Source organism: Fundulus heteroclitus, chromosome 16 (assembly GCF_011125445.2).
Source record: "Fundulus heteroclitus isolate FHET01 chromosome 16, MU-UCD_Fhet_4.1, whole genome shotgun sequence".
NCBI lineage: Eukaryota > Metazoa > Chordata > Actinopteri > Cyprinodontiformes > Fundulidae > Fundulus > Fundulus heteroclitus.
Window position 1 is genome coordinate 24,473,549 of NC_046376.1, and position 15,077 is coordinate 24,488,625.

At 42.6% G+C, this 15,077-nt stretch overlaps 1 protein-coding gene across 1 annotated transcript; it reads right to left on the reverse strand.

The window, feature by feature from the left end:
- Positions 1–4,711: 4,711 nt before the first annotated feature.
- On the reverse strand, positions 4,712–9,829 carry wfikkn2a (info WAP, follistatin/kazal, immunoglobulin, kunitz and netrin domain containing 2a). The gene is made up of 3 exons (XM_012881571.3): positions 9,284–9,829; positions 8,021–8,337; positions 4,712–6,366 (listed from the first exon to the last, which is right to left on the reverse strand). Exons 1-3 carry the CDS (start codon positions 9,491–9,493, stop codon positions 5,169–5,171), a joined length of 1,725 nt encoding a protein of 574 aa, XP_012737025.2. The 5' UTR covers positions 9,494–9,829; the 3' UTR covers positions 4,712–5,168.
- Positions 9,830–15,077: the final 5,248 nt, after the last annotated feature.

Sequence of the window (15,077 nt, forward strand, 5' to 3'; positions counted from 1 at the left end):
AAAGGATGTCACTACATTTGGTGAAAATACAAATGATCAATGCGCAAAGAGCTTAATCTGAAGTCAAAGACAAAGTGAAACTGAGAGACTGATGAGACGGGCTAGTCCAATTTGCTGCAGTGTCATTGCAGAACCTATAAATGGTACTCTGTAGTGTGTATGACCCCCTCATGCTCGTATGCATGCTCTTTATGAGATGACAGGTGGGCTCCTGGGGTATCTTCTCACAGATCCTGACCAGGGCATCACTGAGCTCCTGGACAGTCTGAGGTGCAACCTGGTGTTGCCGTATGGACCTAAACATGATGTACCGGAGATGTTCTGTTGGATTCAGGTCAGGGGAGTGTGGACGTCAGCCAATGGTATCAGTTCCTTCATCCTCCAGGGGCTGCCTGCATACTCTTCTCCCATGAGGCCAGGCATTATTATGCATCAGGAGAGACCCAGGGCCCACTGCACCAGCGAAAGGGTCTAACAATGGGTCTAATTATTTCATCCCGATACCTAACGGCAGACAGGCTGACATTGTTTATGTTGTACAGGTCTAAGTATCCCTCCTTGGATATGGCTTCCCAGACCAACACTGACCCACCATCAAATCGATCATGCTGCTCTCACCTGTGGAAAGAGCAGGGCACTAGTGCTGAACCTTCCAAGTTCAGTGTTCTCTCACAAATGCCAGTCGAGCTCCACGGTGCCAGGCAGTGAACAAAGACTAGAAGACATTGGGCCCTCGGGCCACCCTCAAGAAAGCTGTTTCTGGGCTCTGGAGACATTTACACCAGAGGCCAGCTGAAGGACCCTTTGTGGGGCTCTGGCAGTACTCACCCTGTTCCTCCTTGCTGAAAGAAGCAGATACCGGTCCTGCTGATGGGTTACGGACTTCCAACGGTCCTGTTCAGCTCTCCTAGACTAACTTGTGTCTCCTGGAATCTCATCCTTTCTCTTGAGACTCTGCGGGGAGACACAGCGAACCTTCTGACAATGGCACATATTGATGGGCCATCCTGGTGGAGTTGGACTTGCCTGTGCAACCTCTGTAGGGTACGGAAGTCGCCTCCTGTTACCAGTAGTGATGCTGACCCTGATCTAATGCAAAACTACAGAAAAGCAGTCAAAAAGGAAATGAAGAATTAGAAAAATGTCCGCAGCCTCCGCCCGCAAAACCATTCCCGTTTTTGGGGTCGTCTACCTGTTGCCACTGCAGCAGTGGTTAATTTCATTTAAACCAAAGCAGCTGACATTGCTAAAAAAAAAAAAAGAACTTTTTAATCAGATTGTGATGTCAAGTCAGGAAACTTCTGCAATATTGTTCTTAATCAGTGTAAGCTGTTTTGGTGTTAATGAAATTAACAATGTTTTACCCTCAGAGAAACTTTTGGGTCTATAGAGTTGTAGGATTGTAGGAAAGGCCTCTCTCTGATTTACCCATAGTCTGACTCTAGTACATCTTTTTTATTTATGCAGACTGAGAGACCTTTGAACATGTCTGCAGGTAAGAAACTCACAGCTAACGTGTTTATAGAACCACTTTAAAACAAATCTGAATAATCCTTTTGGCTAATTTACTACTTTTCCTTAAATCATGGCTTAGAATAAATAAAAAAGAATAAAACCTTACTTTTCAGTCACAACATGGTTTTGCTTTATGCTAATCATGCCTTCTTTAGAAGAAAGAAAAACAAAACTGGACTCACAGAAATGCTCCCTTCAGTGTACTTTTTAAAATATTTTCTGTATTATTTATGCATATTTCTTAGTGGCTTGTGCTTGAAATAGGACTATAGCAAAAATGCTCAGGTTTTATATATATATAAAAAAAATAAAAATAAAAAAAACATTAAGTTAATCTGACAACCTTTACGCCCACCCCAAAGTTTGATTCAGAAGTTCACATTACTTGAGGTAAAGTTTTAGATGGTAAAATCTATGTTTTTCCCAAGTTATCTAAGAGGAAAGTAAATTTCCTTTCTGGATACTGAGTTCATTAGTTCTTCATCCCTTACTGTGCTCCCTGCGTGTACCTGCAACCGTCTGGGGTATTATTATAGTCTGTATGGCAGGTTGCCGAGTTGGTGGTCTCCAAGTGAACTTGATACTGAAATCAGCAGCCAGCTGTGATTCATAGAACATCAAGGAGGCTGTTTGGAGTTCAGTCTGGAGGGCAGCCAGTTACTTAACACTTGTCAACAGCTCTAATGAAAGTGACCTTTTTTTCCTCCGCGGCCCCTTTTTCATTAGCAGGGTTGGAGTTCATCTCCCAAGGCTGGGTTTCTGTCGATCCAAGGAGGCAAGCGGTTGAGGAAGCGAGCTCAAGAACAGATTTAGCCAGGGGGGGATCTAAGGTCGGAGGGGGAAGGGGGAGACAAACGTGCATTGCTTAGCACTTGCTTCTTGTGTGCTCAGCTGGTCCTCGAGACGGATTTTTAATGAATTTATGCCAGCGTTGCATCACAACCTCTTCAGACGCCAGGATCTAGTCAGGAACTTATCCCAAAAAGTGTCGAACTCTATACTGGTATCCCTTCTAACCACCTAATGTTTTACCCCCCTCCTTCCTTTCGACGCTCTGTTTTCTATTATGTCTCCGAAACACAGATGTGACAGGCAGACTGAATGAAAGAAAAAGAATCAGCCTCTCCTCCTCCCTTTCCCCTTCACCCCGGCCTCTTACACATGAAAGGGGCCGCACAACGCGGATGGACGGCCGGCGGGGTGTGCGCTATGCGAGGGCCCCAGACCCAGACACAACACAACACACACAGCTCTGCAGGCCGCCGCAGCTGGGCTGGAATGTGACCCGCTTCGAGCTCGAATGCCAGACAAGGGCCTCGTGTGCGAGCGTTAAATGCAAGAGCAAAGAGGAGGACGTGGATGGAAGGATGCCTTATGAGAGCTTTGTGATATTTTTTTTCCCTACAGTGCAAAAAGTTAGATCACAGAAACGAAGAGCAGAGAAGAAATTCAGAAATCTTCTTTATTTATCAACTAATATTGTATATAAAGGATAAAAAAATGCTCTATAAGTAATTAGATTCATATTCCTCTGTACTGCACATATGTATATCCATTTAACAAGGCCCTAAGACAGAGATAAAGAAAAATAAATACAACATACACAAGTCCATAAACATATTCAGTGTTGTAAATGAAGTACAACGATTCCACAAAAATGGAACCCAAGAGCTTATTTGATTCTGGCAGATAAACTGAGGCTTTGTTTTGCATTACTGTGATCTCAAAGGGGTAGTTCAGGAATGTAGGAGGGAGGCTCTGTTAAACAGCTCCAAAAAGTCTATATTTTACCTGCATTAAAAACTCATTTAGCATCTTCATTAAGAATAAATCCAGATTAGCTGACTCCCGGGGTGAGCGTATACTAGTTAGCCCAAAAACCAAATGGCCTTCTGCTGTCTTAAAACGACTCCAGCCACAACGTTATTATAACAATTTTACATTTTATCATTAATTAATGAACTTTTGGATCACTATCACGTTCTTATCTGATAGTAGATGACTCTCATAGCATTTACCTATGAGTCCAGACAAGGCGTTGTTGTCCACTATTTCATGAACCTCCAAGCCCTTGTTGCATTGCCTTTGGACAGCTATTTATGCAGAAGCTGAAGATTATTTACACAGGAAATGGAGGTAGGAAGCAATGTATCACCGAAGACCTTCCTGTGTGAAACGCATACCAAAATCAAAACACTTAAAGCATTTCTTGTCCGCGTAACAGTGGAATATGAGTTTTAAAAGGTAAAAATACTAGAACAGTTTAAGTAAACACTGTTTCTATTCAATTACATGCTACCACACTGTTCTATTAGGTAGTTACTTCAGTTTAAAGGTTTATCAAATACCATAAACTACAGGTATGCTTTTGAAATTAGAAATGTTTAAGATGGTTGAAGTTTGCTTTTATCCTGGGCCCCTCTTGTATGAGCTGCTATCTTCACGCCAGGCTCACGCTGAATACGGTCCGGATGCGGTGCTGGCGCCACAGGGAACCCAAATCATTGAAATCAGCGCACGTTCACACCAGCCACGGCGCAGGTCCGGGTACTGAGGCCGTGCAGCACTCCAGAAAATTCAGCAAGGATTTGATTTTTGACAGACGCCACAGCGGTCCTGTGTCAAGCTCCTGAATTACATGAGCCAAACAGGAAAAGCCATGCGGCAGACAGGAGAGCGTTCCAGTGAAATTTCAGAATAAAATCAACCCACCAACTTATGCTAGCTTGACTAGTGTAAACGATACAGCGACACAGAAACACGAGGAAGATGAAACAGGATATTTATGCGCATGGATAACGAGTTTTGTCCCAGAAAATGAAAACCATAGCTGCTCATTTATGAGGGGTCGGAACAGAAAGAACCAAATTCACGTCTGTTGTCGCGAGCCCGGCATTAGTCTCTGGAACCAACTGGTCAAGAAAGCCTAAATGAAGACACTATGAGAGTTTTCTTCCGTCTAAAAGCAAACAGCAAATACTAATCTAGATGAAAACTAAATGAAGACACAAACAGAGCTTAATCTACTGCAGGTTAGATAGTATTTGCTTATGACGTTTTATCAGTACCTCACTTCAAAAATCCTTAACTATCCCCTTAAGCAGATGGTTTGGCTGTTTTGTGAAGAGGTTGTGAGCAATCATTATCTTACCTCTCTGAAAGCCTTCACTCTGAAATCGCTCTCACTGTCAGAAATGCTCATGGGAATACCAATTTCATGAACTCTCAAACTGTATTTAGATAACTATCTACAGCAGGTAAGGTAATCACTGCTCTTTATCTCTCCACAGCACCCTAGTCCAATAAACTCAAGCTATCCCTTTAAGTGCTAAAGACAGCTGTCAAACAATGGAGAACGAAAATACACATCATAACAACAGACGCATACTAGTCGTATTACAAATATTACTAAACAGATAATATTAGTGTATAAAAGACAAGATTTGTTAAGGTAAAATATTAAATACCTTGCTCAGAGTAAATACTTATTGATAGCGGTTTTTCTACGATCTTTCGATAAGCATGGGATACAAGACTAAAAAAGAAAAACATGTGAAATGCAACACAAATGGCTGTCAGTCAGACTGGTGAGGTCACAGGAGCTTTAGGTAATCTGGAAACAAACTCAGTTGAGCTGTATCGCTGCCATGATATCACGCTGCAGAGAAATCCTTGAGGAAATCGCAGGTTTTCTTCTGGACCACCTCCCGCAGCTTTCTGATTCTGCGGCTGCTGGAGGAGCCCACGAAGCTGTCGGGCTGAAGGACGGCCATCCCGTTGTGCACGTCCCCCATGATGATCAGCTGCCCGTCCGTAGTGGTGATGTTAGGACAGGGGCAGTTCCAGTCCATGTTCAGAAGGGTGACTTCCAGCGGTTCCTTGCCGAAGAACCGCAGGCCCATCTTCTCGTCCTTCAAGATCTCCTCCACCGTCACCAGCGCGTGCCCTGACTCTTGCTCCTCCGTCAGCTCGGTCACGCGGCCGAGGATCACGAAGTCGCTCTTGCAGAAGCTGGAGACCATTTTGCCCCGAGGCTTGCACACCTTGCAGTTGTGGTTTCTTGGGAAGGGGCACATCTCTTCGCAGGCCTCCTTCGAATCGAAGTTGTTCTCGTTGCCGCCACAGCCCCCGTACACGAAGGACTGGCATTTTTTGAGGACGCTGCTGTACGCCCAGCGGGGCTCGTATGCCTTACAGGGACCCTGCAGGCTCGGCAAGCTGCAGGGGGCCGCCAGCTCCCCCCCGCAGGACAGCATGCACGCTTCGTAGGTATCAAAATGGTTGAGGTTCTTGTTACACTGGCTGTAGGTAAAGGTGAAGCAGTTGTTCCTCTTCGGCTCGTAGTACCAGCTCATGCTTTCTTCTCCGCAGTCGTCCGTGTCGGGGCTCTTGAGGCACTCTGCCGCCGGGAAGGGGACGTTGGTGTGATTCCCCTCCGCACTCTTGCCCCGCGGTTCTCTCTTGATCACCGCCAGGGGAAAGTGCGAGGACACGCTTCCCCCAGCATTTCTCGCCGTGCACGTGTAGATCCCGGCGTCATTCAGCTGAGTGTTGTATATGACCAGCTGGCCGATGTTGGTCACCACGACGTTTTCTCGCACGTGGTTGGGTCTCATTACGACGTTGTCCTTGCCTTTCAGTTGCTTCTCCCAGGTGATTTCTGGCTGGGGCTTCCCGGACACCTCGCACAGGAAGCTGGCCGTCTCGCCCACAAACACGGTCTGTTTGATGGGTCCGTTGTGTATGGCAGGAAGCTGAATGTCGGTTGGGAGGGTGGTCTGAAGGGCGGTGGTGGGATGTAACGTTGTCTCCACGGGGATTGGACTTGTGTTTGGCCAGGACAGGTGATACCTGTTGGTAGATCAAGCGGGATTGTGAGTCAGTGCCAACTGATAAACAACACACAGAATGCATTTAAGTTGCCTTGGAAAAGCATTCATACCCCTTGAACTTTGTGTTTTGTGACATTACGACACTTAATTTGTTACGATTTGCTGGGATTTCATGTGATAGACAAAGTAGCACAAAGCAGTGCATACGAAATTAAAATAAGTGAAAATATGTGGCATTCATTTGTGCTCAGCCTCATTGAGTCCATGCTTTGTAGAAGTTAATTTTGCTGTACAAGCACCTACCAGTCTTTGCATGTATGTCTTTGCCGGCATTGCACATCTAGAGACTGAAATATTAGCTTTTTCTGCTTTGCAAAACAGGATAAACTCATATAGTACTCAATAGTATCACTCAGATTGAGCGGAGAATATTTGTGTAAGTCATAACTACTGTGTCAACATGTAAACCAATCCATTGTAGCTCTTGCTGCATGTTGAGAGTTGGTGTCCTGCTGGAAGGTGAACAGGTGGCTTTCTCTCTGTAATGCCCTGTATTTAGCTCCATCCACTACCCAATTAACTCCGACAAGTTTCTTGTTCCTGCTGAAGAAACATGCTCCTCCCCAGCATGATGCCACCACCACCTCGTGTCACCATGGGGATGATGAAGGATGGTTGCTTTCAACATTGGTCTTCTTCTTCTCACTCTTTCATACAGGCCAGTTTTATTGGGTGCATGACTGATGGTTATCCTTTAAACAGATTCTCCTACATGAGCTGTGGATCTCTGCAGCTCCCCCAGTGTTATCACGGGCCCCCCTGGCTGCTTCTCTGAATGTCGCCCCTGTTTCCTGGCAAGTCAGTTTATCTAGACTGCAACGGTGTGGAAGGTTTGCAGTTAGGCCATCCTCTTTCCATTTTAAATGATTTATTGAATAGTTCTATCTGAGATGGTCAAGTATTGTGATGTTATTTTATAAATTAATCCTGCTTTGCAAATCTTTATCACTGGCACACGTGGTCTCTTTCTTGGTCGTTGTGATGCGCTAATTTAATTCTAAATTCAGTTAAATGCAATTTTATGCAATAACAATTTAGGAGGAAAATCACATGTTGAGCTAAATCATTATGTAATTTTCTTCAAACAAAAGCCAAGACAAGATCTCCTGTAGAGGTCTGTGCTGCAGTTGTCCCTGAAGAAGCTTCTGACTCAAGCTAGTAGTTTGTTGCATCACTTGGCTGTGATGTAATGTTTTTTCAAAAACGTCCGAGGTCTTCACAAAACAGCCATATTTATGAGATTAAATTACACACAAGTGTAAAAAAACATGATACGGTTTCTGAATTTATTTAGACATATCAGACTAAAGAGAGATGAATACATAAGTCTGCCGCAACTGCCACGTTTCTATTTGCAATACATTTTGTAAAACTATAAATTCTTGTAACCTTGTTGTTGTTGTTGTAACTTAACATCCGTGACAAAATGCACTCAAGTTAGTGACTGCAATGTGAGAAAAATGCGAAAAAGTTAAAGCGGCAAGAAAACCTTTGCAAGGCATGGCATTTTTCAGGGAAAATTCTGTGGAATTATTTAGATTCAATGGCAGAAGCAAAAACAACTTTACCTCATGAATCAGACAAATAAACATCTAAAATACTTAACATGTTACCTGCAGGTGACCTCAGTGATTGAGACACCCTTGGAGCAGGCCTCTGCGTCCATGTAGCACTTGTTATAATAAGTCATGCCGTCAGACGCACACGTGAAGTGGGGCTCCCGCTCACAGCGGTCTCTGCACTTACAAACAGGCTGGCCGTCCCAGATGTCGCACTCGGAGCCTTGCTGGGTGCACATGAACTTGTCACAGGTGGCGCCCTTTGGCATTCCAATGGGGCCCTTGTTGCCCTTGATGTCAATATAGCGTGCCGCCACGCAGCTCTTGTTGCCGCAAACATTAGGGCAGCACTTCTCGAATGCCTCGCAGTCCTGTTAGTTAAGAAAGTATACATGGAAATTGGACGTTTGATCTGGAAAACTCACTTGAATAACCTAATCTTTAATTGCAGTCATACAATCTCATACTTAAATAAATTGATAAAGCCTTTAATTTAAGTACATAAATGATTACATTCTTATAAAACAATATTGTTATGAGGCATGAGAGGTGTTCCACGATTTGTGTCGATGTTCAGTCAGGAAATGGCTACAGAATTGTGATGTTAGCTGAGAAGAAACCAGACAATACAAGAATCTGGACCCACAGAGTCGTGTATTGCGAGGAAGAATAGCCAATAATATCTAGCACAGAGCGTAATAGAAGTGCTGTGCTAAAAGTACACAAAGCATTTACAACAGGGGAGCAAATCGTTATTTTTTTGATGTGGGACTTTTTCCCAACTCAACAAATCTGTTTAAATGAACTTCTTCCAGGCATATTTCTCAGGGATCTCAATTCATGTGAAGAATGCTGTAAATACAGTTTTTATTCATTTAATGACAAGATTAAAAACATATTGTGATGTTTCCTGTAAACAATTTGAATTACTACTTTGATCCGTTTTGGCAACAGGCTATGAAGCAGAGTAAAATTCACAGCAAGATACGTTATTTAATCATTTTATTTCAACTAAAAGAAGCACTTTCCCGGTGCACAATGAAACAGCAATGGTGCACGGTAATTTTGCAGCTTCATATTACCTGGTTAGACGAAACTGAAAACATAATTTATTTGAAACTTGTTTTTTTTTTTTTTCATTAGACTATGAAGGAGAAACATGCAATTTGCATTCTTGCGTTCGCTTTGCATTACTTTATAGCCGAATTGGCTTGATAGCTTGTCATTTAGGGTTTCTATTCTAATTCTAGAGCGCTCTAAACCCTTCCTTAATTAATATTGCACCCGCAGGGCAGAGTTTCTGCTAGGTGCGCTCACCTGGTCGGATTCGCACTCCCGCATGCAGGTGCTCATGGCATCCACCCACAGGTTGGGGTTCAGATCGTTGGGACACAGACCTGCGTGAGAGTACACCACCTTCGCCGCCGACATCATGGGCATCGCTGTCACGCGGCGGTCCTGCAGGAAAACTGTCCAGAAATGGCCAAGAACGAACCAAATCCATCGGGGAAACAGCATCCACCACATCTCGATGGAGGCGGGGGGAGGAAGCAAAAAAAGAAAAAAAAAACTCTGTTGAAACGCCAAAGGGTTTTAAGAAAACTGCAAAGATGATTTTAAAAAAAGTCGCGATCGCTTTAATTGATCTCAGAGTCACTCAGATGTAAGAGTGTCGTAGCAATCATCCCGGATTTGGACCCGATCTGCAGAGTTTTCAAGTCCAGTTTCTGCTTTCTCCACGCCTGCAGAAAGGGTTCAGTTTGGGTCTGACGGTGCTGTGAGGAAACCCCCCCACCTCAGGCTCTGGTGAATTACAGTGGCCTGTCTGCTCGGACAACAAACCCCAGCTGAGTTACAGTCATGATCAACTTAATTAAAAAAAAAAAAAAAAAAAAAAAAAAGTGCGCCAGCATGTTTGCTCCTTCATAAAGAACTGCAGCCTTAACCCTTGGCTGACAAAGTCGGTGGAGAGTAGAAGCATATACATTAGAGTAAATATCTTAAAGAAAAATTATGGAAGCACTATGAAGAAATGTATTAATTAAAAAAAAAAACATTTTGGATTAGTGGGCTTCACATTCAATGGAAAATTAGATACAAATGCTTAGTTGACTCATACCTTTCTGAATAAAAAAAAACAACTTATAACACAATTTTATATTCTATCAACAGACAATTTATCCTCTTGTTGTTTTAAATGTCATACACAACGAGTCTCTAAACAGGCCCTATAGTATATCATTTATCACGTTTATTGATAACGCGGTGCAGAAATATAAACAGCAAGATTTCCTCCGCTTGTCTGAGCAAAATCTCTCCAGCAGATGGCTCCAAACTCGCTCCACTCTGTGGGATTTTGATTGATTTATGCACTTTTACACAATGGCAGTTTTACTTCAAGCAACGTAGATGTGGCTTTAAGCAGTCCAAAACCGAGTCTCATATTTTGTGCTAGATGATTAGATCGGCTGCCCCACCAACCACCCTTTATTTGTGGTTGTTTTCTCTAAGAAACCCTTCTTGCACTAACCAATAAGGTGCTCAGCCCCTCAACACTGCCAAAACTCATCTCCACCCTTTTGCAAGTCCATATTTGTGGTCTATTCTCTCAGTACTCAGATTCAGATTCCCTGAATTCCCAGTCAGAAAAAGAACAAGAACGAACCTCATCCGAAGTCGACATTCCGATGGGGAAAAAGTTGGCAAAGCCACCCAGAGGTCAGCATCAAATATAGCAGCACACAGCCCTTCTAGTGGTTTGTATCTCATCAAACTGGTGGTACACATACCGCTGTGAAATACCATCGGTGTTTAAACACCTAAATACAGAGAAATACATTGATATCAGCTATTTGAAATAGCAGAAAAACAAGCAACAAATTGCACTGCTTTCAGGCACGGACGCTCTAAACTTGGTGTGATGTTTTTTGCAGCTCTGAGCTCAGACTTCCAGGACAACTTGAAAGCAGCCTTGTGCTCAATTTTCTACACATACGCGCAAATACATGCACTTATGCAAACAAATTAGTGCCAAAAGTTGCAATCCTCCTGGTGAAGAAATCATGGAATTATCATGGAGGAATAGCCTACATAAATTATCCATTGTAATAAATGGGGACCTTGTAATAAAAAAAATAAAAAATAAAGAAATAACCTGTCTAGAATATCATATTTCATGTAAACAGTAGAGAAAGAAAATTTCTTGGTCTAACAACTGATTAATTGATGTTTGTTCTGTTCCATATAACATGTTTCTATTGAGTAGCTGCTAACATAAAAAGAGGCGTTCAATGACTACATAAAAAAAGTGCTTATTTCAGTTTCTATAATACTTCTTTGCCGCAAGGGTTGAATTTTTGGCAGTAATGGTTTGCCATACTGTAACTGATTTGCACATGCAAACAGAAAAAAAAGAACTTTCGAATTTATCAAATATTTAATGGCCACTCAGATCAGCTGCATTGGATTTCCTCAGACAGTAATTATATTATCATTACTACTCTTTATTTAATTTTGCAACAGATAGTAGGAAGTCAACAATATCCTACGACAGACAGCATCTGCTGATAGCACAATATTGACGTCCACGAAGTCACAAGTAGTGCAGACAGCTTGAAGTCGCTGCCAATAGTGGTGTTGTTCCCCCAAAAGCAACGTCTGGAAGAGAAGACTTCAAAACAAACAGCTGGTGCTGAACGCCTCAGCTTGTGAAAAACAGAAAGGAAAAATTATCAAACTATTTAACTTCATAGAAAATGTTGTGATAGATTTCTTCTTTTTTGTCACACCTAAATGTTTCAGCTCATCAAGCAAACCTTTATATTGGACATATAAGAAATACGAAAAGCAATTTTTTAATGAATACTTTTTTTTTCCTAGGGGGAAATACAGCTCTACAAAACCAACCTGGCCTCAAGTAAAAAAATAAAAGTAATCATATTACTTGACAAACTAGTTAGATAGTTAAACTGCGATCAACCACATTATTGCAAGCATTTAGATCTTATGCTCCACTTATCTGGAACAAACTTTCAGACAACTGTAAACAAGTTATTTTAAATCAGGATTAAAAACACATTTGTTTAGGATTGCCTTTGACTGTTCTAGTTAAACTGTTTTACTGAAACATCATTAGTTCAAGTTTGTAGTCACTTGCTTTCATTCTGTTTTATTTTCCTATATTTTAATCATGTAAAGCACTTTGCATTGTCTTTGTACTGAAATGTGCTATATAAATAAATTTGCCTTGCCTTTATTTGGAAAGATGAGTTCAGTCTCACTGGACAAATCCTAGTCTAATTACTGTTGGACCCATAGTATCAAGCAATCATTTAAGTAGAATAAAATGAGAAACAAAGTCTTTCACACCCATCAGTCTGGGGCCAAAAAGCCTTTGGGATTCCAGCGAACCACAGTGATAGCAATTATCCACAGGAGGAGGAAACGTCGCACAGTGGCGGTAAACCCAAAGGACACTGTATGTTACCGGTTTAAAGCTTAAAACGTGTTACTGTGCAAATTTAAGGGTACGTTTGGTGATATGGATTCTCCTGCTTCCCAAGCTGAACCCCTGCTGCTTATAATGCGGGCCGAAGTCTCTGTCTGGTCCCTGTCGTCTGTGAGGGAATTTACATTTAAACAGGCTAGACAGCTGGACATAAAAGGGAAATGTAGGATCCGCGGCAAAAAGGCTAAAAAAAAATCTATTTATCTAGCTGCTATCTAGGTCCAAAGCAGTGCCAGGGATTCCGTTGCAGGAAAGTGGAACTGCTCACAAACATACGAGTTCAATTGGTTGCAAATGTGCAAACACGGTCAAGCTGTGTTTTCACTGTCTGCTCACCCACTTGTCCCCCCCACACCCCCACCCCAACCCCTCTCGTTAGGCCCCCCACCCTTAACCTTCACTCCTCAAGACCCTGCATTCCCAGCATTGTCAGCGCTGAGGCTACAGGGCATGCCGCATATTGAATCAAGCTACATGCAGGACCCCATGAGGGGGCCGCTCTATTAGCCTTCAGTCTTGTATTGTCTGCAATCAGACCTTGACTTTGACCTTCTTTCTGCACCCGCACAATGTTTGGGAGCCATTGCCGCTCCGACGTGGCGTCTACTCAGTGTTTATTACAGTTTCATAATGAGGAATAATCCGTGGTTGAAATACCCGTTGAGGGATTTCTCAAACAAACGCAAACTGTAACATATTTTGTTTGGGTTTCAGGAGGAGCAGCACGAAGGAGTGCAAAACTATGAAGCAAAGGGAACAGGACACATTTCTGTGTGCATCTGTATTCAGTCCAATTGAGTCAATCATTAGAACTGCAGCTCTTTTAGGGTCTCTCTACCAGCAAAGCGGTCCAAGAGGCTCACTTAGTTCCTCACTCTTCTTTGCAAAAAGCTCAAATTCAGGATGGTTTGATATGGAGCATCTGCAAAGATCAACTTTTAAGACTCAGTTTAAACATAGGTTTGGGCTTTGACTAACACATGCATTTGCTTTGACCTAAACTCTTGAAGTGTCTAACTGGTTTTCTCCTGTCAGTTCTGACCATGATACAGTAAAGCATCCACACAGCATGATGCTGCCACCGCCGTATTCACCACAGTAGATGGTGTGTTCAGGGTCAAGAATAGTATTCGTTTTTTTTTTTTTTTGTTGAGAGAATTGGGCACCTATGCCAAAAATCTTGATTGTGGTCTCACATGATGAAAAACGTATCTCAGTTTACTTAAAAGATATTTTTATTAACTTTTTTTTTTAAGGGCCAAATTTGTGAAGCATGGGACTAAGAGCTGCCCGGTCAACAGATTCTGCTTGTGGATATCTGCAGCTTCTCTGATTAATGCTCTCCTTGTCCGGCCCATCACTTTATATTACACTATGAATGAAATGTGCGCTTCTGAAGGCGTTTCTATAAGGTAACTATCATTTTTACATAAAGCTTACCTCTCAGCGATAATGGGCAGAAGACCTGAGAGTGTCTGAGATTTGAACTTGGATGTGATTTAATAAAGTTGGAAACAGGTGGGTTTCTTTTTCTGAAACATATCCGAGTTATGACCAAGCAGAGGATCGTCTGCATAGAGGGGCTTCAAGTTTTAACCTAGTTTGGGCATACGTTCCTAACCACCTTGTACTTCCACCTTGCTTTTATGGCTGGGGTCGTTGGCTTCTTGGTGTTCTATAAATGTTGTTTCGATGATTTAAATAAATATTTAGGCTAGGTTTAAGGTGGACAGTTCTACAAATAAAATGGTATGCATATAACACAACATTTTTCATATATATAGTGGAGATTATGAAATTACAAAGACAGGACTGCAAAGCTGGTTGCCATGGAAGATAAACGGACTCTGAAGGCAAAGTGTCTGATACTTAGACTGCACAGACTGTTATGGGTGATATGTGTCAGCAAGGACACGTCTGCATCACAGCATGATCTTCTTCATCAATGTGATGAACAGAACGCTGATAACATATTGTGCACGCCGCTCAATGGGTGGACACATGCTTGGTATTTAATGTGCCGGAAAGGAAAAACAGGGTTCTCAAGTACCGGTTGTGTTGTGTTATTATGAGAACCCAGTACTGAATCTGTAAACATTCCTCTATTAGATTAAATATGGTAAAATATAGTGACGGTTTGAAGAGTCTTTTTATTACTACTGAAGTCTACCATAGAAACACCACATTACCAGATTAAAGAACCAGGGCAGGCCGTGAACAGGTCTATAGTTTAACATATGACTGTGGCTTGATGGGTTGAGTAGTCATCTGGCAGTCAGAAGGTTGTGGGTTCGATTCCAGCTTCCCCTTGCCACATGTCAATGTGCCCCTGTGCATGGCACTTAACCCCAAATTGCCTACTGAGCTGCGTCTCGGTGTATGGGGAGTGTTGGCTAGTGGTTAGAGCAGCGCGCTTGCACTCAGAGAAGGATGCAAGTACCCGGTTCGATCCCCAGCACCTGCACACTGGGTCCCTGAGCAAGACCCAGAATGCTTCCCAGGCACTGCACATGGCAGCCCACTGCTCCCCTAGGGTGCAGTGGGCAGCCATGCAGAGAACAAATTTCGTTGTAATGTATGTTTCAATGACAATAAAGATGATAT